General features: G+C 34.7%; 1 protein-coding gene and 1 pseudogene across 6 annotated transcripts in view; one reads left to right on the plus strand and one right to left on the minus strand.

Annotated features, from left to right (window-relative positions):
• SCAMP1 (secretory carrier membrane protein 1) overlaps nucleotides 1-26,512 on the plus strand; it is an 84,311-nt gene that overhangs the window by 30,708 nt on the left and 27,091 nt on the right. For 4 of the 6 annotated variants that reach the window (XR_006739758.1, XR_006739759.1, XM_036410732.2 and 1 more), the window contains 4 exons: nucleotides 2,272-2,431; nucleotides 7,017-7,118; nucleotides 9,809-9,926; nucleotides 21,338-21,488. Coding sequence is in view for 4 of the 6 variants with exons in the window: in XM_036410732.2 (XP_036266625.1) it covers nucleotides 2,272-2,431; nucleotides 7,017-7,118; nucleotides 9,809-9,926; nucleotides 21,338-21,488 (531 nt within the window). In the remaining 2 variants the exon portion in view is untranslated. Of the gene's footprint in view, nucleotides 1-2,271; nucleotides 2,432-7,016; nucleotides 7,119-9,808; nucleotides 9,927-21,337; nucleotides 24,127-26,512 lie in introns of those variants that run through there. The other 2 variants (XM_036410733.2, XM_036410731.2) reach the window with 1 other exon arrangement.
• Nucleotides 18,219-20,259, minus strand: LOC118702952 (annotated as a pseudogene).

Here is a 26,512-nt window from a genome sequence, read left to right on the forward strand (position 1 = left end):
GGGACCTTTCAGTCCACAGGCCAACACTCTAGCCAAACTGGTTAGGGCTAAACATTTTACTCTTCATTGGAGATCAAATAAATGACTTTTTGATTATAATTGTTGGTTACTATAAAAACACTTTGAAAAAGATTTTAATAGATTATACAAATTGAAATTGAAATTTTTTATCTAAACCTGAAAGAATTTCTGTGAACTTTAAAATACTCATACCCATATATTGTCTGTTTTGAACAGATTAGTAGGTAAACCTTTAAAAATTATTTCTCTAAAGGTTGATATTTGACTTAGGATGTTCTGAACATTTAATACTTTTTTAGGTAATTAGATGCCATTTAACGTTAACAGAGTAATAATTTTCAATCTCACAATCTTTTCAATTCTGATTTTAAGCCCTCCTTAACAGAATTACTTTTATTTTGAGGCAAAAGAGTTTGAGTAAGTTTGTTAATCAAGCTTTCATGTGAGTTAGAAATTCTAATGGAAATAAAGTAATTATTAGTAAGATTCATTCTTATATAATAGAATGAAATGAAATTTTAAGGCTAGAAGAGTTCCTGTATTTTTATAGATGAAAAATGGAAATACACAGAGATTAATTAGCTCAATAGTATTATACTACGGGCCCGTTCCAGGTGGCGCCACTGCCTACCCCACCCACGCTTTCCCTCTGGCAGCTGCCTTGCTTGCCCCTTTTCCTCCCTCTTCCTTCTATGCTGTCTTCAGTCTTCACTCCTCCCTCCCTCAGTATATGCAAATTAACCACAATCTTTGTTGGGTTAATTTGCATACTCTCTCTGATTGGCTGTGGGCATAGCAAAGGTATGCCCTTTTAGCATTTTTCTCTTTTATTAGTTTAGATCACTATTATCTAGATCTTTTCCTCTGGAGCTTTTTCTCCTATTCCAGAGATTGTATATTTAGTTGTTAGATGAGAGCAGATTAGATAAGGCATCCTAGAATGTGTGTTTTTGTCCTGTTTCATAATCAATACTCTTATTTGATTAATAATTTAAAAGGATTTAAAAGTTGGTTTTTAAAAAAATATATTTTATTGATATTTTACAGAGAGGAAGAGAGAGGGATAGAGAGTTAGCAACATCGATGAGAGAGAATCATCGATCAGCTGCCTCTTGCACACCCCCTACTGGGGATGCGTCCGCAACCAAGGTACATGCCTCTGTCTGGAATCGAACCCAGGACCTTTCAGTCCGCAGGCCGACACTCTATCCACTGAGCCAAACCAGTTTCGGCTAAAGTTTGTTTTTAATGTGAGTTTTTTATTTAGATTCATTAGGTTTTTATTTTTATTCAACTAGTAGTTTGTCAGTATACTTTTATTGTATTGATAATTTGCATTAAAATTATTTTAACTTCTGAATTTATTTTCTATAATAAATGCAGCCAGTAATTTTTAAAAGTGCTTAAAATTATTATAATGGGTAAATGTTGTTTTTAGGATTATAATGTTATCCAGATTTTTTGCTTTTGGTCTGTCAGGGAAATTAATTATTAACAACATATGAAGAATTTGCCAAGATCTATTTGTGTTAACTAAAGAAAGGTCTGCCAATGGAGCTGAAATGCATCATAGTGTACTTTTTTTTCTTTAATATGTGTAATCCTCTACCAAAACACGGTTTGAATCCCAGGACTTAAAGAATGGACAACTCAGTGAGGATGAATTGATAATCCTTACAGATTGACTTTGTACTCACTGGAAATTTCTACTGTATTGATTATTTTTAGCCCGATGATTCCAATTTTATTGTTTAAATGTGTCATGATGAGATTGCACAGGGCACTTCTCTTTTGTGTGTATAATCTGCTCGGAGAGACATCTTGCAGACCCACTCTGTAAAAATATAGTTATGAGTGTAGGATCTTTTTCCTCCCAAGTTTTGGTTCTTTTCCTGGCAGGCACTACTTTCTTCCTGAGCCGTCAATCAAGAGACATATCACATGTTTCCTTCTCGGGGGAGAGGCCCTTTAGGCAGTACTTCTCTGGTTTACCTGTGTAATTGCCCTTTAAAAAAGGGCCAAAAGAATTTTTGCCAAACAGTGCATGTATTAGGACTCCTTTTCCTGTGATAACTCTATTTTAAAATCAATTGCATAAGAAATAGCAATGTTTTGAAAAATACTAAATGAAAACATGGTGTAAAATACATTCACTCTTGGGAAGTATTTTTTTTATTTATAATTTTTGTTGAATGAACCTTATAAACTGATTGTAAACATTTTTTTCTATTTTGTTTTTTGATTCCACAGTCCATACAGTAACACTGTTTCTAAATATCTTCGGATGCTTGGCTTGGTTTTGTGTTGATGCTACAAGAGGGGTTGATTTTGGATTGAGTATCCTGTGGTTCTTGCTTTTTACTCCTTGTTCATTTGTCTGTTGGTACAGACCACTTTACGGAGCTTTCAGGTAAAATGTGTGTACTTAAAAATATGCTCTTTAAAATATGTGAAGTAAATACTCATAGTACATTTTAACGGGAAAATTGGCATTTTCATTAAATTTTTTTTTATTGTATAACACCTTCAGAAAAATCTATATGTCATATTCATGTGTATTCACTCACAAGTGGTCATTATAGCCTAAATCTTAAATGAAACTAGGTAATGTAAATGTATGTAATGTTTAAAGTGAATCACTTTCACCTAGCAACTTTCTAAGTATGTCTGTGTAAATTCACTTTTGGTTTTTCAAAAGATAACAACATTTAAAAAATATTTAGACTATAAGATGCAGTATAATACTTTGCATCATTTATTTAATTGTTGGTTAGGAGTAACATTTTTTAAATGCATAGTCTGTGGGCAATTATAGGTGATATGGGAAAAAATGGTTCATTTGCTTACGTTTGGGTATAGCTGGATAATAAAGTTCATCAAGTTACTTCATTTTAGGATTTCTTAGACTTTTTAAGAGCCTAGTGTGCTTTATGATTTGACCACGAAACCATTATTATTATTATACTTATTATTTTGTCAAGCACCTTTTTCGACTTGTTTTAAGAAATAAACATTGGGAAATGCTGATTTAGATGCTAGCACTGTTTGAATCCATATATTCAGTTGTTTATCAACTTATTTTTATTTCAATAAACTAATTTATGAATAATGAACCTCTTTCAACTCTCATGAATGAGAGGTAGTGTTACTGAGAAATAGGCATGTACCAGTATTCTGCAGATGATATATTAGGGAAATTAGAAGGTCACATCAATTGTATAACTTTTTTTCCATTTCAACATAAAATTTCTTTGATTAACTAGAATGTTTACCATCCCCACCTCACACACTCAAAATATGGAATTAGAAACCCAGATATGTAAACATATGGGGTTGGGAGGACAGAAAGAAAAGAGAGAAGATTGAGAATTTGGAGAGAAAAGGTGCCACTCAACAGAAAACTAAATTGGTTAGAAATAAAATGCAGGGGAAAATGGGTGGGAGATGAGAAAATAACCTTTAGGTATTTATTGAAATATGGGAGTTTGATTGTCAAGGAATAGAATAGGGCAAGGGACCCCCATAGATGTGGGTTGGAGAGAAATTAAAAGGAACTATTTACTACTTTTCCGTGTTGTCTAAGCCTGGCTCACAAGGTTTATCAATTCTTAATTTTATGACATCAGGACTCTGCCTTCCTACTTTTGTCATGTTACTAGTATAACTGTAATAATACTGGTGAGTGGCAATGGGATGTATCAATTTGAAATTTTAAAAGTGATCGGAGACTAGAGACTTTGGATTTTAAACCTCTGTGACTAATATAGCCAAACAGACTATTAAAAACCAGTTTTTGCCCTGTCCAGTCAGTGTTGTTAAATGGTTAGAGTGGCCCTCAGATGAAGGGTCACAGGTTTGATTCCCAGTCAGGGGCATGTACTTGGGTTGTGGGTTTGATCCCTGGCCCTGGTCAGTGCATGAGTGGGAGGCAACCACTGAGCCAAACCACTAGGGCTATATGTGTCTCTCGTACATCTAGGCTTTTCTCTCCCCCTCCCATTGGCCCCTTCCACTCTCTAAAAATATCAATGGAGAAATGTCCTCAAGTAACAAAACAAACAAGCCAGTCTTTTGCCATTTATTACTTAAAGACATTCATTTCCTTTTATTCTCTTTCTTTGCCAGTTGTAGGCTAGAGTTTTAGCTGAATTGCAAGCTTTAGAATATATCACAAATGTGCTAATTATCTGGGTTTTACTATTTGGAGCAGAACTGAGAGGAAAAATTTTTATGGGGAAAGTTAAAAATAGATTATTTGAAATCATTTATATACATCTTATCAGTGTGTAGCTTTGGAATTTTCTTCACCCAGATTGCCAAGTGTTTGTGAGTTAAAGTCTCTTTGGAAGTACTTAGTAAAGTTTGTTAAACATTTATTCACCACAGATTTCTTCCTTAAATATGAAACTCAAACCAGATACATTAGATATGATTATTTATATTAAATATAGGATTTTTAAAGAGATTTTACTTATTCATGAGGATGCTTTACTAGTATTTGAGATTGGTTTTGATAGAGATTTCTGCCTTTGAGAACGGGCAGTTGGGATATTTAAGGGGTTTGTATTGTATTTTATGAATGATGATTAAAAATTAAACAAACATCTGAACATACTTTGTAAGTCCATAGATAATGGGTAAGTAAAACTTTTTAGGCCAGGTATAATATATATATATATATATATTTTAGTCCTCACCTGAGGATATATTTATTTAGAAAAAAATATACATATATTTTTATCAATATATATATATATAATCAATATATATATTGATTTCAGAGAGAGGAAGGGAGAGGGAAAGAGATTAAAATATCAACGATGAGAGAATCATTGATTGGCTGTCTCCTGCACACCCCCTAGTGGGGATTGAGCCCGCTCGTGTCCTTGACCGGAATCAAACCTGGGACCCTTTAGTCCACAGGCCAATGCTCTATCCATTGAGGCAAACCAGATAGGGCAATATTTTTTCATTGATATATATATATATATATATATATATTTTTTTTTTTAATTGATTTTTTACAGAGAGGAAGGGAGAGGAGAGAGATAGAAACATTGATGAGAGAGATATCGAACAGTTGCCTCCTGCACCTCCCCCCCCCCACCGGGGATGTGCCCACAACCAATGTACATGCCCTTGACCAGAATCGAACCTGGGACCTTTCAGTCCGCAGACCGACGCTCTATCCACTGAGCCAAACCGGTTTTGGCTTTTCGTTGATTTTTAGAGAGAGTAGAAGAGAGAGGGAAAGACAGAGAGAAACATCACGTGAGAGAAACACAGTGATTGATTGCCTCCTGCACACACCCGGACCAGGGCCCGAGCTGGGGAGGAGTTTGCAACTGAAGTATGTGCCCTTGACTGGATTCAAACCTGGGATCCTTCAGTTCCCAGGCCAATGCTCTATTCACTGAGCCAAACCAGCTAGGGCTATATGTATTTTAAAAGTTAAGTTTATTAGGTATTAGAATTAAATTTGGAGTTGCCATTTTGTCATTTATGTGTGTGTGTGTTTAAATATATTTTTATTAATTTCAGAGAAGAAACGAGGAGAGAGAGATTGAAATATTAATGAGAGAGAATCATTGATCAGCTGCCTCCTGAACACTCCTTACTGGGGATCAAGCCTGAAACCTGGGCATATGCCCTGATCAGGAATCTAACTGTGACCTCCTGGTTCATAGGTAGATGCTCAACCAGTGAGACATATGGCCGGGCTCATTTATATGTTTTTAAGATTATAATTATTCTTAATTTTATGCTTCCCCAAATCATTACACATTATGTAAATACTTTAAAATATTTATTAGATAATTATTAATGAGGCAGTGTGTTGTTGAAGAAGTATAACTATTGGAAACATACTGAGGAAAGGTTAGAATTTGGCTTCTCCACTTAAAAATTGTGTGCTCCTAGGAAATTGAAGTAAAAACTCTCAATGCTTCAGTTTGTTGAGTGTAAATCGGTTATAGTATTTCCTGAGTTGGTAAGAGGATTAGAGATAATGTATGCACCATTTTTGGTTTTGTGGGTGGTCAACAGTTCACCAAAGATATATGGATGATAAAAAGCACATGAAATAGTGCTCAGCAACATTAGGTATTAGGAAAATGCAAACTGGAATCAGATGAGATATCACTGTATACCACGTTAGCATGGTTAAAATGTAAAGGACTGATATACCAAGTGTAGATGTGGAGGAACTGGAACACTTATATTCTGCTGTTGGGAATATAAAATGAAATAAATGCTTCATTAAACAGTTTGGCAGTTTCTTCAAATGTTAAACATAAACTTCCCAGGTGTTCCAGAAACAATCTAAATGACTATCAGTAGGTGAATGCATGAAATTGGTCTATCTATACAATGCACTACTACATAACATTGAAAAGGAAGGAACTTTTGACACAGGCAACATGAGTGAATCTCCAAATAATTGTGTTGAGTGAAAGAGGCAGACAAGAAAAAAGTATATAATGTATGATCCCATTTATATAAAACTCTAAAATATGAAAGCTATACTGACAGAAAACAGTTGGTAGGGTAGAGATGGAAGGATTACTTACATGCACAAGGAAACTTGGGTAAGTTTGTGATTTTTATTGGAGAAGGTTCATGGTTATATACATATGTCAAACCATTGAACTCTACATTAAATAGGTGCACTTCATTATACGTTAATTATAATTCAGTGAAACTAGTAAAAAAAAAAAAGGAAAACTACATTTTTTTGTCAAGATGTTTTGTGGTATAGTTGGAAATTGACAAAGTGAGGTTGCAGTAATAAAAACAGTATCATCTAGTATTTGGGTAAAGGTTTCACATAAATTATGTTATTGTAACTTCAAGCCTCAGGTAGTTGCCAATGGTATATTTAAAAGTATTTTATTTTTTAACATTGATTGTCAGTCTGCATGTGAATGTAAAGGTATTAAGAAAAATGACATTGTCTTCTTCTTTCTCTCCCTCCCTCTCTTACCTTTTTAAAAAAGGAGTGACAGTTCATTCAGATTCTTTGTATTCTTCTTCGTCTATATTTGTCAGTTTGCTGTACATGTACTACAGGCTGCAGGATTTCACAACTGGGGCAACTGGTAAGTCATTTTATTACTCTAGTTAATCTGTTTATCTTGTATCTTTGTGTAATTTTTGGCTTCCTAAAAATAGTTAACAGCCGAAACTGGTTTGGCTCAATGGATAGAGCGTCGACTTGGGGACTGAAAGGTCCCGGGTTCGATTCCGGTCAAGGGCATGTACCTTGGTTGCGGGCACATCCCCAGTAGGGGGTGTGCAAGAGGTAGCTGATCGATGACTCTCTCTCATCGATGTTTCTAACTCTATATCTCTCTCCCTTCCTCTCTGTACAAAATCAATAAAATATATTTAAAAAAATTTAAAAAAATAGTTAACAGAGCAAAGCCACATTAGCAAAAGGAAATAAAAGTAAAAATTGCATTTTTTTAGTACTTAATTTTCTAAGGCATAACTTTTTGAAAAACCATTCTATTTAAAAATTATGTTCTCATTTTTAAAAATTACACATTATATCTAGTTTAAATAAAATGTGTATATCATAGGCACTAAGAGGAAATTTTGTAAAAAGGAGACTCAGGAGTGATCAGATAGGAACGCCAAGGATAGGGGAAGGGAGAGAAAAGAAATTCAAGGGTTTTAAGGAAAAGGGACCTATTATGTGTAAATCACTATTTTTAGGTATACAAACATGTTTTCATATACACACACGCGTATGTACACACAGTTTTAAAAAAATATATATTTTATTGATTTTTTACAGAGAGGAAGGGAGAGATAGAGAGCTAGAAACGTCGATGAGAGAGAAATATCGACCAACCGCCTCTTGCACACCCCCTTCCAGGGATGTGCCCGCAACCAAGGTACATGCCCTTGACCGGAATTGAACCCAGGACCCTTCAGTCCGCAGACCGACTAGCTCTACCACTGAGCCAAACCGGTTTCAGCTGTACACACGTTTTTGAAGAGTGGAATCACTGCATACACATGCATACTACTACCTATATTTTTTTTCTTTTTTATTGAATTTATTAGGGTGACATTGGTTAATAAAATTATGTAGGTTTCAGGTATATAATTCTATAATACATCATCTGTATATTGTATTGTGTTTTCACCAACCCAAGTCAAGTCTCTTTCCATCACCATTTATCTCCCCTCTACTGACTCTTCTACCTCCTCCACCCCCTTCCCTCTGGTAATCCCCATACTATTGTCTTTATGTCTATGAGTTTTCTTCTTGTTTTGTTTTTTCTTAATCTCTTTACCTTTTTTCACCCAGCTCCACAACTCTCCTCTCCTCTTAAAGCTGTCAGTCTGTTCTCTATCTGTGAGTCTGTTTTGATTTTACTTTTTAGTTTATTTTGCTGATTAGATTCTACATATGAGTGAAATCATATGGTACTTGTCTTTCTCTGACTGGCTTATTTCACTTAGCATAACATTCTTCAGGTCTATTCATGCTGTCACACAAGGTAAGATTTTCTTTCTTTCTTTTTTTTTTTTTTTAAATAGCCAAGTAGTATTCCATTGTATAAATGGGCCAAAGCTTTTTTATCCACTCATCTACTGATGGACACTTCATCTGCTTCCAAATCTGTACATATATTTTAAAATAATATAATCATTCTCTGTATGACAAAAGGTTACTCATTAGGAGATCCTCAGAAATGGACACTATTTGGACCCAGGCTAGGAGGTAATAGCAGCTTTATATCTCTCTTCATATACTCTGGAGCAAACAATCCTTAAATGAAACAACAGGTGGAAAAGAGCACATCTCTAAAATATCCTTCCCTCTCTTCTTTCTTTTATAACTTAAGTTACATACAGTTGAATTCTTAAAAAAAAAAAAAATGTGTGTCTGTGTGTGTGTGTATTGATTTCTCTTATTGATGTTTCTCTTATAGAAACGTCAATAAGAGAGAATCAGCCCTAACCGGTTTGGCTCAGTAGATAGAGCATCGGCCTGCGGACTGAAAAGTCCCAGGTTCGATTCTGGTCCAGGGCATGTACCTTGGTTGCGGGCATAACCCCAGTAGGAGGTGTGCAGGAGGCAGCTGATCGATGTTTCTCTCTCATCGATGCTTCTAACTCTCTATCCCTCCCCTTCCTCTCTGTAAAAAATCAATAAAATAAATATTTAAAAAAATCATTGATAGGCTGCCTCCTGCACACCACCTACTGAGGATTGAGCTCACAACCTGGGCATGTTCCCTGACTGAGATTCTAACTGAGACCCCCAGATTCGTAGGTGGACATTCAACCACTGAGCCATACTGGCCTGGCACAATTGAATTTTTATAAGCTAAGAGCTTATACTTGGCAAATTTACTGCAGTGTACATAAACTAAAATGAGCATGTAACTAGTACATTTAGTATGCTATTACTGAATCGGAGTAGTGACTGGCAATCAGATAGCTTTCTGTAGCTTTGCAGATTTAATGCAGATAATATATTTGTATTTTAAGTAAGTTCTAGGAAAAAGTAGAATTCATACTATGCCATTCAGCTGTATGACCTTGGGCAGGTACTGAATAGCTCAGTGACTCAGTTCTTCACCTGTAAAATAGAGATTAAAAACAACATTATCTTTTAGGATTGTTGTGAGAATTAAGTGAGTTAACATGTATAAAGAACAAGAACATTGCTTGGCTCATAAGAACTAAATATATGTTAGTTGTTAATGTTATTTTTTAAATGTGCATTGATTTATTTGCCTGATTATACTTTCTTTTTGTTACTTGATAGTGGTTGGATTTCATCGCTTACTGGTCTCAACAAAAGTATTCCTGTTGGAATCATGATGATAATCATAGCAGCACTTTTCACAGCATCAGCAGTCATCTCACTAGTTATGTTCAAAAAGGTAAATGAAATTTTATGTCTGCAAATTTTTATAGTGAAACTCATTTTCCTATTTTGCTCTTATTGTAACCTCAATCCATTTTTGTTTTGTTCTTTTTGTGCAAATTTGCTCTCTGAGGATTACTTTTTATAATTAATAGTTATGCATAGGTATTTTTTGAAAATTGCATCACATTTTTAACTTCCTGTAAAAAGGAAATATTTTAAAATCCAGTTAACTGAAGGCTTTTTGCAGTAACTGAAGAGTCAACTTTATTTTTAAAATTTGGATTATTTAAAAATATTCTGATCTCTTTTTTGAATATTAAATATATTAGCTTGATTAATGAAATGTGTTGTTTGCATATTGTTTGTATTTAAAATATAAAGACATTAAATTATCTAAGGTAAAGTGAACTGGTGACAAGTTCAGGCTGGGTTATGACTAATGACTGCCCAATTATATATACTTCTTCCTATTGAATTCTTATGGCTGTTTTCACAGCCTTCAAAAAAAAAATCATTACATAGTGTGGGAGAGAAATCTGTTTTTATTTGTTTATATAAGGTTTAATAGTGTTTTATGATGCATTACAGAAATGTTTTCTATTCTACCTGTGTTCAAACTTGAGTAGAATAACACCTGTGTTTTAAAATGGTAGACTTCTGATAGGTCTTACTCTGAAGAAATAAGTCTATACAACATTTCTCTTTATTTTTTAATGACCAATTAATTAAGATATGTATAAGGAGTATTTAGAAATAATTGTACCTTATATTTAAGTACACTCTGCACTTTTGAAATATTTTACTTGTACATTTGCCCTTTGTCCTTCTCAAAACTGTCTGAAGGCTAGACTATTTTTTTTTGTCCAAATTTTGCTATTCATTTTCTCTTATTTTCTGAACTACACACACATAGTATTGAAACTCAGTTTTCTAAAGCTACTGAATCATAAAGTTTTGCATTCTTCTTCCTCCTTGAAGCCTGTGCTATAGGTGGCTCCTCTTCCTGAGTCTTCATAATTGTGTTCTGATTCTTATGCCTCTGAGCCTATTCTTTCTCTTTCATTTATTTCTTTGTCCAGTTCGTTAGTAAAAGTCTTCTTAAATGCAGCCAGCTCACTGCTTTTTGTTTTGTAAAATCTTTTTTTCATGGGAATTTCAACCTCCCTGTATTTTTTCACTTTCTTCTCTGCCTGGATGGCCTAAAATGTTGGAGTTGGAAGAAATAATGCTTTGTATAAACATTTAGTTGCATACTCAGGTGACTGTTTATATCACCAGTTGATTGGCATCATCATCTCACAGTAATGCATCATAAACTCATAATTTTCTCAGAACTAGCTCTTCTTCCAGAAGTTCAGATTAATATTCAAGAAACACTTATTAAGACTACATTTTGTGTCCTGTCCAGTGTGGCTCAGTTGGTTGGAGCGTTCTATTCCTAGTCAGAGCACATACCTAGGTTGTGGGTTTGACCCCCATTGGGATGCATATGGGAAGCAACTAATCTCTCTCTCTCTCTCTCTAATCAATGGACATGTCCTTGGGTGAAGATTACAAAAACAAAACAAAATACTGTATATTGTATGATTCCATTTATATGAAATATACAAAATAGGCAAACCTATACAAACAGAAAGTTGATTCATTAGTGGCTGTCTATGGCTGAGGGTAGGGTGAAGAATGACTGTTAATGGCTATGGAATTTCTTTTGTGTGTGATGAAAATGTTCTAAAATTAAGTTATAAAGACGATATATTCACAACACTATTAATACTAAAAACCACTTTAAAAAGCTAAATTCTATACAAACTTTATCTCAAGCTTTTTTTAAAAAAAGGAATATTTATTAAATACCTACTATAAATAAGGTGATACTTTTTCAGATGGTTCTGTTTAACATTTGTGTCATCACTTTGACTATTAATTTCAGTGCTTCCATTACTTTATAATTACTTTCCTAGATTTTTTTTTTTAACTATCTTTCTGTTGTTTTCTTCCTTTCCATTTCCAACTTCAGCTAATCCAGAATTTTTTTTTACCAGTCACACCCTGCTCCGGCTTTCTTCAGTCCATTAGCTATTATATATAGTTACTATGTTAATCTAAAAAAAGATCTCCAAACAAACCTAGCACTCTGAAGATTTTTGAAGTGGACATGGGGTGGGAAATGGAATTGTGGTGAATGTGGGAGTTAGAACTAGTCCGTTTCACAGCTCCTGATCCAGACTTTCTACTCCAGTCAAACTGTACTTACTATGCATTCAGTTTCTTAAAAATACATCCTGCACCTTCCTTTGCCCCAGTTCTTGTTCATGCTATGCTTCTCAACTTTCAGGTTGCTTCATTTCTACTAGTGTTATTTCCAGCATTTGCTCAAATCTTCCTGTCTCTTCCGCAGAATCTTTCTTAGGGATTATGTCATCCTCTGTTTTATTGGGGAACTTGCTGTCTGTATTACACATTGGGATCTGGGCATAAGTCACTTTATGTACCTTATAGTGTACATTTTCTGGGTACCCAGCTTGTTAAATTCCGTCATGGTGAATATATCTTGTTGTAATGGAATTAAATGAGAAGAGCTATGGAACCACACAACTCAGGTCAAAATTCTGGCATCTTCACATACAGCTGTATGAACTGAAGCATGCTTCTATAACCGCTCAAGTTCATTGTCTTCACCCATACTCTAAGCTCCATGGCAACGGGACCTAGTCTGTGTACTTTCAGGCTGTATTCCTCACATTTAGAACAGTGACTGGCAGTGATTGGCATGTGATAGGCATACACACACACACACACACACACACACACACACATAATGAAAAAAGGAATTAGAATAACTTTTTATAGGGTTGATGTGAGGATTAAATAAAATAATGAATGTAAATTGCATAGCACAGGGCTTCAATTAAAATTAATATTCTTTTCTTTAGTTTTGTTGAGTAGGTGCCTGTATCAGTCAGTGTTCCATCAGAGAAACAGAACAGAATATAGCTGTTTATTGAGATGAATTGACTTATGTGGTTGGCCAGATTAGTCTGAAACCCACAGATGGGCAGTCAGGAAGGGTTGTAAGCTCAAGCAGAAACTGAAGCTCTAATCCACAGGTGGGATTTTTTTCTTTTTCAGGAAAACCTCAGTTCTATTCATAAGGTGCTTTAACTAATTAGATCAGGCACACCCAGATCATTTAGGATATTCTTTTTTTTTCAGAGTGACCTGATTATAGGTGATAATCATATATGCAAAACACCTTCACAGTAACATCTATTGTAGATTAGTGTTTGTTTGGTAACTGGAGAGTATAGACTGACCCATTATTTTATTATTTGGACAATTCTTTTGGACAATTCTTTTATTATTCCACATATATCATAGGGGATGCTTTCCAAAGTGATTTAGTGGCCATTTTGTGGCCAAGTATAGGGGGCACACAGGAGGGACATCTAAGTTTTGAAGATCTTTTAGTAGTGAAGTCTTTTTGTATAGTCTTGGGTGAGAGATCATGATGAAAAGGAGTTCCTAAGTAAAGGATTAAGGGGGAAGAAGAGGATAAGTAGGTACCAGAGAGCAGGGATATCTAGTTGCAGAGAATAGCATGGTGTATTCAGGGAATTCAAAGTATATAGTTGAGAATGGATGGTCGTGTGTGTGTCCCCGTCCCCCCCCCGCGCCACAAAATGCCCTCGATTGCAGGCCTGGTCCCTCCCCTACTGTCTTCCACTGTAGGCCTGGTCCTGGCCAACAGCCCTCCCCTGCAGGCCTGGGTTCCCCGCAGCTGCCCTTCACTGCAGGCTTGGTCCCCCCCAAATGCCCTCCACTGCAGGCCTGGTCCCTCCCCTGCTATCCTTCACTGCAGGCCTGGTCCCTTCTCTACTGCCCTCCACTGCAGGCCTGATCCCCCCAAACTGCTCTCCCCTCAGGCCTGGGTGCCCCCCCCCCCCAATTGCCCTCCACTGCAGGCCTGGTACCGCCCCAACTGCCCTCCCCTGCAGGCCATCTTGTGGCGGCCATCTTGTATCCACATGGGGGCAGTCATCTTGTGGCTGCACCAGCAAGGGTTCCAATTTCTCCACACCTTTGCCAACACTTGTTGTATTTCATTTTTCTAATTATAGCCATCTTAGTAGATATGAAGTAGTACGTTCACTTTTTAAAAAATTAACCTCTGTGGTATCGATAATTACAAACTAAGCATTTTACCTTGTAACACATGTACATATAGTCTACTAGAGCAGTATTGCATTTATTTGCTAACTTTTTAATAACGAAGATAATTTTAGGTCATTTGTTTAATTCCTAGCAGATAAAGAAACAAATACTTATTCAGGGGCTTCTGCCACAAATTATGTCTTTTAAAGGGTGTAACAATAAGTGGAAATGAGTTCTTCTCCAAAGAAACTATTGTAAAAGCATGTGAAGTATCAGACATGTAGATAAGCCCTCCAAAAGAAACAGCATAATTTGCATCTTTAAAAGATGTACTAAGGTGGGAATGCAGACTGGTGCAACCACTGTGGAGAACAGTTTGGAGTTTCCTCAAAAAACTGAAAATGGAACTCCCATTTGACCCACTAATCCCACTTCTAGGAATATATCCCAAGAAACTAGAAACACCAATCAGAAAGGATATATGCACCCCTATGTTCATAGCAGCACAATCTATTGTACAATAGCCAGAATTTGGAAACCGCCTAGGTGCCCGTCAGCAGATGATTGGATCCAAAAACTATGGTACATCTACACAATGGAGTACTATGCTGCCATAAAAAAGAAGGAATTCTCATCATTTGCAGCAACCTGGATGGAATTGGAGAACATCATGCTGAGTGAAATAAGCCAATCAATGAAAGAGAAACACCACATGACCTCACTCATTTGTGGATGATAAAGAACATTATAAACTGATGAACCAAAAGATAGATATAGAACAGTATATCAACAAGTAGACTGTCAAATTACAGCGGGGAGGGGAGGAAGATCTGGGAGAGATAATAGATCAACCGAAGGACTTTTATGCATGCATATAAGTACAACCAATGGACACAAAACTCTGGGGAGGGAGGGGATGTGTGGGAGGGAAGGAGGGGGGCAAAATAAAAAAATCAATAAAATATATTTAAAAAAAAAAACAGAGAAAAAAAAAAGATGTACTAAGATGTACCTCTAAAGGAGGTACTCACAATAGGGAAAACACAGCTAGTTCACGCAGAAAGAGGGCAGCAGTATTGGAGGTAGGCCTCAAAGGATGAGTGGGATTTCAATTGCATGAAACTAAAGTTGGTAATTCAAGAAGTGGCAGAAGGGGGATATCTGACCTTGATCTATGGGTGAGAAGCTTTATAAAGGATTTGATGAAAATGGTTGATAGAAAAAATTAGGCTTATGAATCCATAAGTTTATTAAAAATTCAAAATAAGAATAAAAATATTTCAAAAACTAGTTTATATTTTCCCAGCTTTTATAAAAGTAAAATAATTTTGGTACCACGGGGGTCTTTTATTAATAAAAGCATGAATAATTGAAATGGTGTTTTATAAGCTTTAATGAAAACATGTTTGGAAAATTTTGATTAAGATAAGTAACATGGTTCTTTACTTTCTATATAATTTTTTTTTGTCATATACCACCCGGTCTACACTAAGATATTTTTAAGCTATATTAAGGAAGCAGTGTTCCCTTCTGGAATTGCATCTTGTTAGTGACCCATATGCAGATATTTAAAAATTAATTTTAAGTTTTATTAGTGCAACGTATTTACATAATTATTTTATCCTGAGGAACACTCCCAGAGACAGAGTAGCAAATATTCTTGTGTTTGGAGGTTTTGAGCATTATGCACTGAATACTTATGTAGTCTTTTCCCTCTAGGTGGCTCTCTGGGCCTATATAGATAGACTATTGAGAAAGTGTCTACCTTTATTTTGCCTCTGTGCTCTGTGTGGCTATGAATTTTATTTTGAATGTTTAAACTATGAAGCCTATAAATATATCACATCAGCTACTCAATACAAATTTGAAAAAAGGAAATAACAAAGCAAATTAGAACAAATGTTTATTTATTACATGTTTATAAACTTGGGAGGACCTAGTGAACTTGTAATTACATTGCATTGTGACTGGTCTAGTAGGTAAAGGCTTATTAGATTTCTACAGTATAATGTACTTAATTTTCTAGAATCTAATCATATGTACTCACTGTGAGATAATTGCTTGAACATAGGAGTTGTATCTGTATTTTTATGTTCCATAAAAAAATGTGATTTTGAAAAGAAGAGTAGAAAAAATCTATACTTATAATGGTGCTATGGTTACTAGAAGAAAGAACTTTTAGGGTTTACCAATATGTGTACTTGTCAGGCCTATCTTTTTCTCCCTAACATTTTCACACTTTGATCCACAATGATACTGCATGGCTTTGCACCACTATATCAGAAGAATTTAGGAGTACCTGGATATTTTTATCTTTTACCCTGACATTTCTTCATTCCTTAATATGCTTTCTTCCCTTGACATCTGTAAAAGGGTCCTCGGTTTTTTCCCCTTCCTCTCCTAATCATTCCTTGTTGCTGTGGGTACCTCTTAAATATTGGTGTCTTAAATAGACTTTGGTACTTTTGACTTTACTCCTACTTTGCGTGTGTGATGTTTTAAAAATTGCACAATAGTCTTTGTTCTTCTCAAAAAGTTGAAAAAGAAAAAGAAATGCAAGACATTTCAGTGTGTTGACTGCATTATAAAGTGTTTTATATAAACCAAAAGATTTTTTTTAAAAGATGGTGTTGCTATAGAGAAAACAATGTTAAAGAAAATGCAAAGGAAGGAAATTTTTCATGAATCACAGAAAGTACCAGCCTGATAGCTTGCTTCCCAGAGTCTATCAGAAGGTAGAATGCAAACCTGAAGGACTGTTTTGTTTAGATTGGTTATACAATCAGACAAAGAAACCTGACAATTCAGAATCTATCACACAAAATCGACAATGGAAGAAATAAAAACTTTAAAATTAAATGTTAGTATCTGGATATATAGAAAGTTCAAGTGTTTTGATAAGTATAATAGGTTTTTGTTGGTAAAGTTGGTTAGTTTTTCTAAGCTGCTGCTTTATGATGTAGACAAATCTAATCATTCCAGTTGTTCTGTTAAGGGAAGTATTGATAGTTAGGAGCTACAATTGCAACAATTATAAACAATACTAGGCCCTAATGTTATTATCTAGTAACACATCTTTTGAATTAAAGTTTTGGTTTAGATGTTCAGTTTAAAACTATTTTTAAAAGAAGGGCAGTGGGATGTGGCCTGACCTATAAAAATATCAGTAAGCAAAGAAGTGACTGAATATACACTTTAGGTATAATTAACTTAAGAATAAAGCCCTCATTCACCTAGAATATTCACTCCAGAAATATGGAGGCTATATCTAGTGAGCTGAGATTAAAGTCTTGGGTGTATTACTGCTCAGTTACCTCTCTATATGGCAACTTGTACAATAGAAGTCAGTATTTATATTAGAAATCTTAAAATTATCTTCTTACCTAATAATAGAGAAGCATGTAAATTGATCATACCTCCACTATGTCCACAGCCAATCAGAGTGAGTATGCAAATCAGCCCAACAAAGATGGTGGTTAATTTGCATACATACCTGGGACCTGGGAACCTCCTTGGCACCCAGGTCACTGCCAGCTGGCCATCAGCCGGAAGTTTTAGGCATGGGAAGAGGCAGAGACTGCAATCGGAGAGTTGCGGGGGGGAGGGGGGGGGAGGGCACTTGTTGTCTCCTTCCTAAGCTTAAAGCCTGGGGCGAAGGCTTTAGGCTTGGGAAGGGGCTGAGCCTGGAATCAGAGGGAAGGGGAAATAATCAATGGAAACATATCCTCAGGTGAGGATAAAAAGAAAAATAAAGAAATGTCATATCCACTGAAAGACACATCTTGAAAATGCTTAAAGAAAGTTTTCATTTTTTTCATGGTGCAGGGACTGGAGTCTGTATTGATGAAAATACCTTGGGGGCTGCAGTGACTGGCAGTGGCTGCAGCAGCAGGGTGATGGGGCTGGCGCCTTCCCCTGATCAGCCTGGTCACCTCCCACAAAGGGAGGCCAGACTGGGGCTTAGGTCTGCTCCCAGAGGGGAAGGGCCTAGGCCATCAGTAGAACATCCCCTGAGGGCTCCCAGTATGTGAGAGGGGGCAGGCTGGGCTGAGGATCCCCTCCCTAGTGCACAAATTTTGTGCACTGGGCCCCTAGACTTGGTATAAAATTAAATTTTACAAATTTATATGCAATCCACTTATTCCTCCCAATATTGTTCCAGGAACTGTACATTCTTCTTTGGTAGTCTTAGGTACAATATCTTTTTAACAGTTATTTTTCAAGAAAAGGAAATTTTGCTTTGGGCATTAAAATACATTCCTGGTTCTGCCATATTTATTTAATATCTCTTGAAATATTTGATTCATCGTTGAAGGTAGTAGTTATCCACATTGGAGGGGATTTGTTGTTTTTTGGAAGTCTTTTTGTTATCTTCTTGAAGTTCTTTTGGGGATTTATCCAGGTTTTCAAGAAACTGTTCAAATACTTTTACGTGAGTACCTAGATTGGTCTAATAATCTATGGTTCTGTGTTTGATATCGGATTCAGCTTTGTTCTCTTTTTCCTCTTCATTAGTAGAAATGGCATCTAATTCATGGCAGATGGAGCTTACAGTTGGAACTGTAAATGGATCAAACTGATCTACTTTCTGTAAATCAGTAGACACTGAAATTTGACCTACTTTAGGATGAATACTAGAAGGGCTTCTTAGCAACTGGTAGAAGTGAATATTTATATTAGAAATTACTTTGCTAACATTGATATCCAGCCATGGAAAACAGTACTGGAGCATGATCTCCCACTCAAGCCAGGCTCCACATTTGTCATATTTTATGTCATTCAGATACCTGACTACTTTCTTTAAATGGTCCTTCAAAAGCTCCCATTACTGAAGTAGACTGTGATCCTTTTAGAAGCTTTGTTGAAGGTCATCATGAATTTTGTTTCAGGAACACGAGCTTAAAATATATCTTGACCAACCAATGGTATATTCTTCGAAGTATTTATTATGTTTATAGATTTTCTGACAAAAGGGTGATTTTTTAAATTTAGTATAATTTCTTTTTAATATCTTGACCATCCTTTACAATATTCAAATACTTCACTATTCCAGACTGTACTATGGAGGACAGTTTTCTAACTGATTCATCATAGACCAAAGTGAGCACCTCTTCTTCTAGAACAGTGTTTCCCAAACTTTTGACATATGTGTATTCCTTCTATAATTTTTGTAATGCTGAGTACCCCTTGTACTCATGAGAATGTAGAATTAGGCGCAGCTAAGGACGGGGCAATGCATAGCCCCACCAAACTCCGGTGCAACTTGTACCCCTACCAATCTTCCTGTACCCCTGGGGGTACGCATACCACACTTTGGGAAACACTGTTCTAGAACATACCTAGAAGCAATACTTAAATTCATGGTCCTCTTTCACTGCTCAGTTGATGTGTATGGCCATTGTCATGAGGGTCCAGCACTTAGAATATATGTCTAAAGAACTATAACATCTCCTCTCATCATCATAGCTTATGTCAATGTCAAACATCAGTTTGTTTTTGATGGTCCTGAAAAGCTCTCAGCTTCATTGTATTATGTTGATTGGGTTTGTAGGAATATACTGTACCTATATCAATCTTGTATGGATTCAAGGTTGTTAAAGGATTGGTAGCAAAATGTAAATATCATCTTTTAGTGTGAATGAAAATTAACAGTGTTGAGAGTAATCCTCTCTATCACTCTGTCATAGTTGAGCCAACAATATTATTAGGTGAAGAGAAAGAGCTTCTAAAGCTTAAGCAGCTTGGGAAGCTCAGCGGGGTCAGATGCTTCCATGGAACTCAGTACTCAGCCCCAGCAGGATAACCGCAAGAATTGGAACCGCACTGGAGCCTCTACTTCATGTTCTTCATGGACAGTTTCATTTGTCAGAGCTGTAGCTACCATGTATATGCCAGTGGTTTCCAAGCCCATGTCTCTAGCCCATTCCTCTCTTGAGCTCCAAACCAAATCATCACCTGCCTGTGGCAGGCCTAGAGTAGGTATTCAGTAAACATTTGTAAGAATGTATGACTGTTTGGAAACTATCCCAAATCAGCCTATTCTCTCTATTCTTTTTGAAATGACTTCCTAGTATTCATACTTAACTTGAATGTCTTTGACTCATTCTACTTTTTTTTCACTTGACATTTATTCTATAATTACTAGTTCCTATCCAGGTTGGGGGAAAGGACTAACTTTGATGTACTGCCCCCATCCTCCAAACCTGCTTTGATTGCATTTCATTCAGGGTTCTAATTTAGATCTAATCACAGTGTAGTATAATTACAAATTTAATTTTCGGTCTCTTTCTCTCTCCCCCCAAGTTTGTAGGCATATAATAAATATTTGTTCTAATTTGCTTTATTATTTCCTTTCTCAAATTTGTATTGAGTGGCTGATGTTGTATGTATTGATGTGCTTCATCGTTTATACATCTTAAAACACATGCTAATAGAGTATTTTTAAAACCTTACTCATTATAAGAAATCCCAAGATTTGGTGATAAATCAGTATGGACAGACAGTTCACAGAATTGTTTCTTTGTAAATCCTTTAAAATTTGACCATTCACAAAATGTTAAATGTATACAGAATAGATAGCAGAAGTATCTTTGAGGACATAAATAAATAGTACTTGGTACATTAAATGATAAAATTATGTCATAGGACTATAATATGGTCAGTGGTATATATATCTCCAATACAGAAGTAGATAAAGCATTATAAAATATTTCTTTGATTTGTTTAGGGTAGTAAATTAATGTATTAAAGTCAGAATGTATCTTGTTATGTCAAACTAATTAGGTACAGCAGAAAATAAAGCTTTTTTCATTTGATTAAGTTCTTTAAATTATTTTTGATTTGGTGTAGGCATAATTTTTTCTGCATTGGGGATTAAAAGGAAAATCTATGTTAAGGAAATATTTAAATACAATATTTTGTGTCAATGTGATGGCTGATGTTTTTGATCTTAGAAATCGTGCCTAGAATCTACTCCCTTTTTTTTGAGTCATGTTGTAAAAAAAGAGCTATTGAGCCCTAGCTGGCTTGTCTCAATGAATAGAGCTTCAGCCTGCGAACTGAAGGGTCCCCGGTTCAAATCCGGCTAAGGGCACATGCCTGGGTTTCAGGCTTGATACCCAGTGGGGGGATGCAGGAAGCAGCTGATCAATGATAATTATCATTGGTATTTCTATCTCCCTCTCCTTCTCCCTTCCTCATATATATAAATGCTATTGAAAGTGAATGTATAGATGACAACTTACCATCTTCTGCTTTTTTGTGCCTCTGTAGGTACATGGACTATATCGCACAACAGGTGCTAGTTTTGAGAAGGCCCAGCAAGAATTCGCATCAGGTGTGATGTCCAACAAAACTGTCCAGACCGCAGCTGCAAATGCAGCTTCCTCTGCAGCAACTAGTGCAGCTCAGAGTGCTTTCAAGGGTAACCAAATTTAGAGAATCTTCAAACAATACACTATTACCTTTTGACTGTACTTTTTTTCTTCATTTACTATATTCTATAAATATTTTTATGTTCAGTACACACAGCATGTATATCTCCTATTGTGCATGGGCAAAAACCAGAAAAACTTCCTAGTCTTATTATTTACCTAACAGTTTCTTAAGATTTTAGTGCCCCTTTGCAGAAAAAAATATTACATGCTAAGTAAATGTTCTCCATATATGGGGGCAATGAATGTTCTGAAAATTATTTCAGTGACAAGACACTAAAATTAATATGGTACTTATGATTAAAAATGTACTTAGTAATAGCTGCAGTCATTCTTTCAAGTATCTTAGGCTTAAGGATTACACATTGGAGCAGTAAATAGATGCTTCATTTCTTTTTTCTTATTTATATTGCAAGAAATAGACCATCAGAGACTTGTGGATTTTTAGATTGGCTTGCTTTATTAGCAGTTTCAGTCACAGGTGAAGAGCCTATGTGCATTTCGTTGTATCTTTTTATTTTCTTTCTTTAGAGTAGCCGATATTTTGATATCATTCTATGATCTTGCATGGGCACTACGTTTTTTAAATGAAAATAATTAGTATTTTGGGTTCTGCACTGCTTATGGTTGTACAATAGGGGAGTCATTTGTAAAATTTTAGAAATGATTTTCTGTAATAGTTTCTTTTAAATAAAAGTGTATTGGGGTGCAATATGAGAATATAATATGTAGTGCATTATCCAAAAGAAAAGGTGGAAAATTGATGGAATAGAATGTACTGATGAGAATACCTTTTTTTTTTTTTTTAATTTTCAGTATTCATATCATAGTAAAATATTACTGTATGAAACTTTGGTATATTCTGTGGCTACTCTTTTTCATGGAACTGAGAATACGTTTGGCAGCTCTTTTTGTGGAGGGTGTGTGTATGTGTGTAATTTTTAACAGAGGTATTAAAGTCTAGTCTTAACTCCCTGTCCATAAAGAACGTACAGTATTTAAGGGATTTTTTTAGTCTCTCATCTCTAGTGGCATTAAATTTTAAAAGACCCTGGCATTTTACATATAATTGAATCTCTACTACATATCAGTTTTTCAAATTTTGAGACAGACTGAATATATTAAAAATTTTTAGTAATAGAAAAAAGAAAACATTTAATTTGCACCGAGAAAGAAAATACACAGTTGAATGCATTAATTATGAATATAATCACTTTAAAATTATTACTATGCAGCACAGGAATTCTTATATTTGGGTTAAAGTTTGAACCATCTTTAATACTGATTAAGAGACTCAGTACATTTGTAAAGTCATGATACTGTGTTTTACAAGTAATTAGCTAATTTAAAATTATAGAATAATAGTGATTTATTCAACTTTATTTTAAATAAGGATCATTTATTGGATTATATTATTTGATAATGCACATCCCTTAAAAAAAATCATATGGGCACAAATGGTTAAATCACTTTTATTCTTCTTCCCAAATCTGAAGTTAAAATGAAGTCCATGCTGGGGCTGGATGATGAGTTCTTACTATTTAAGAAAAAAGCTTCGCATGATAGTGCTACTAGGTGACATAGGTCCATTCCAGTGGTGTTTCCATCTGATTTATTTGGGACTTTATTGAAGTAATTGGAATCTATTTTATTTTGATGAAAATAGGGTTCAGAGTATGAATTTAAAGCTGTTTGTGAATATTTCTGATCAGTGATAATCTCCACCTACTTTCTCAACCAAATAAGCCAGTAGTTTTTCAGAATCTATAGTATTATTGAAAATTTGTTTCATCTGTGTGCTCTATTGAGTGTGGATTTTACATATATTGAAAATGTTCACCACAAAATACAAGAACACTATATCCATTACTAATTTATATCTCAAGTTCATTTTTCTTTTTCTTAAAAGTGCAAATGAAAGCTACATCATAAGAGACTTTTGAAAAATGCTGAGATACTTTCCTTCAAGTACAGGAATACCTTTATCCTACAGAACTCTCCATTGTTAAATAGCAAAGAATAATTACAACCAACAGTATCTTTTTGTGTAAGTGAGGAAAATGTTGTTATAAATTCAGTTATCTGGGTTAATATAAGCTTATGAGAGAATTGTTTTTTAAGGACATAAATGTGCATTAAAATGAGGGCAATGCTTGCAGATTGATAAGGTTTGGGATTTTAAATTCTTATATTTTCTATTAACAAAATTGGTAAATAGTCACATTTTCACCCCAGCAAAAGATTGGCATTTGTTAGTGTTTTATGCTTCATATTAACATTACCATTATCAGAATCATGAAATGGTTTTTTTTACAGTGTAAGCACCCATGTCATTTTTTAGTCTACAATATTAAGTGGTGGCTGTTTTTATTTAAAACTGAAGTTGGAACACTGGAAAATCCTTCCTCAGTGACTTGTAATTTGGGACTTGGATTATTTATGTAGGGATGTTTGTATATTTTGTCAGTGAGTATAGTAATATTTCGCTGCCATCATGGTGACTGTCATGGTTCTATATAAATGCCCTCCATCTGTCCCTCTAATGTTGCATGTCTCCGGTGGTTTGGAAGTTTTGTATATTTATTGTATTAAGACAGAGTGTTCTAAAATAAAATGCTGATTAATGGATGTTTGTTTGTATAATTTTTAAATACTTCATTAGCACATCAGAAGCAGAAATCATGCTGAGGGCTTAATGTATATAGAAATTCCACATTTGAATATAAAAAATAATCTGTATAATTCCGTCATTTGCTAAACAAAATAAACATAAAAACTGGTTATCAACATAAAATGACAACCTTTCTTTGCATTAGACCTTTATAGGTAGTGGAATATGAGCCACACTCATATTAAGTGACCACTTTAAGGTCAATATACACAGACTGCCTAAAGATTTAAAATCGAAAAATGTGTTTTGTGGTTCACATTTTTCCTAGTGGGTTAGAATAAGTGCCGGTATATTAGTAGGTCATTGATGTGAGTGAACTTGGTTTCCTAAACTCGCTATCGCTGTTTTATGTATCAATGAAAATACCTGTTTGATTTTTCACTGGTATTTAAAGAGATGTTAAATCATGATGAATCTTATTTTGATAAATATGTGTTCAATTAAAAGAGGAACAGCATTTTCAATTTTCTGGGTTTACCTAAAAACATTAGTTTGAATTGTCATTGTATATATATCCTTCTATAAATCATGTTGTGATAATGTATAGTTTGCATTTTTGAGGGAATTTGTTAAATTTGTTGTTTCTGTAAATTATTTGTAGTAGCATGCTTTTAGCTTTTTCTGAAAACACTGACATTAGCATTTAATTTTATCTTTCTTGGTAAAAATGTATGTTTAGAATGTTACTATATAGAACTTACCATTTAACCCATATTTCCCCATTAGAATTACCATGGTTGTCACACACCATTTCACTTAACACCTTCCATTTTTTTCTTAAGGAATATGTTTAGAGGAATCTGTTGATTCCTTGTGATTAAGACCTTTAGGAGTGAAATAAAAGTGGTTAATGTAAAAATAATTAATGATGGTTAAAAATAAAAAATACCTTATTTGATAAATTTTGAAGTAGCATAGTATAAATTTATTTAGCGTACAATAATACATTTTAAAACAGAGTTGTTTTAAGTGCTTGTTTATTAAACTAAAAAGTTGTATCTCAATGGTTAAATATTAATATTATGGAAAGAAGTATTTCCATTAGAGATTATTGATTGGTATTTTTAAACCTATTTTAAATATATAGAGAGCAAGAAAGAAATCTATCAAAATTTACTAAGCCAGGTAGTGAAACTGTTCTGTCCTAGATACTAGTAGGTATAGTATCTTTTATTGAAAGATTCTAGAAAAATAGGAAAAGACTCTTCTCTTGTTTTCTTACCAATCCTTAGGGTGCCATGTTTGCAATTTAACGTTGTGATTTTGATAGGACAAAACTTACAAACTGTAGAATTTTCATTGGCACTGTTAATGTTTTTAAATGGCAAGGGACATGGAAGCCACCATGTAGCAATGCAGTAAGTATTAAATTTTATGTTTATCCAAATCTTGGTTTGTTCAGCTCATATCTTTCTGGGCTTGGCATGGCTGATGGTGTAACTAAAACCATCTTGCCATTAAACCCATTTTATCTTTTCTCTAATGGGGACAGGAAATAGTTAAGTCTCTTCTACTTAGTAATGTTTCCTGTTATCTGTCCAGAGAATACATTATGTATTATCTTCTTTACATTTAAATAGTTCTAATTTATAAAATAATGGTATGCAAATTTTATTTTTAAACACTTAAATATAATCCCACAATTCTCCATAACTTTAATAATATTTTGTGGGTCAATGATTCTCAAGATAAATCATGGTTGTGGTAGTTGTTACTATTGGCAATTTGTATGATTCTTCAGGTGTTTTTTTGGGGGGGTTGGAGGGCAAAAATTGCCCAAATCACTGTGTTTTATCTGGTGATAAGGGTGATTCCTACAATGTTATAGTCACCTCCATGAAAACTGAGCACTTGCAAAATATGGAAAATGATACATGAGAAAATAAAAATAATTTGTCATTTAGGAATATCACTGCCAATGTTTTATTGGATATTTCCCATTCTTTTTTTATCCATACATAGTTTATGGAATTAAGGGCATAGCAATATTTAACTCTTTGAATCATAAAATTCATACACTTCAGTATAAATTATAGGAAATATTTATAAGCTAAAGAAAGTAAAAGCTGCTCATAATTTTATACCCATAAAGTAACTAATATTAATATTTGGTTTATAGCTTTCTATTAATTTTCTGAGAAGACAACTTTTTTCCTAAAAGTAAAAAATAAGATTTCCCTCTATATTGTAATAGATCCTTTTAGGGACGTTTATCGAGCTCTAAGAAACCCATTTCTTGGGGCCCCTGAACTGGATGTCATCTAGCCATGGTGGACCCATGTTTGGCTCATTACATTTTTCCCCTGGGTAGATTTGTCCAGAACTATACTCTTTTAGTGGCAA

Source organism: Pipistrellus kuhlii, unplaced genomic scaffold, assembly GCF_014108245.1.
Source record: "Pipistrellus kuhlii isolate mPipKuh1 unplaced genomic scaffold, mPipKuh1.p scaffold_m20_p_4, whole genome shotgun sequence".
Classification (NCBI taxonomy): Eukaryota; Metazoa; Chordata; class Mammalia; order Chiroptera; family Vespertilionidae; genus Pipistrellus; species Pipistrellus kuhlii.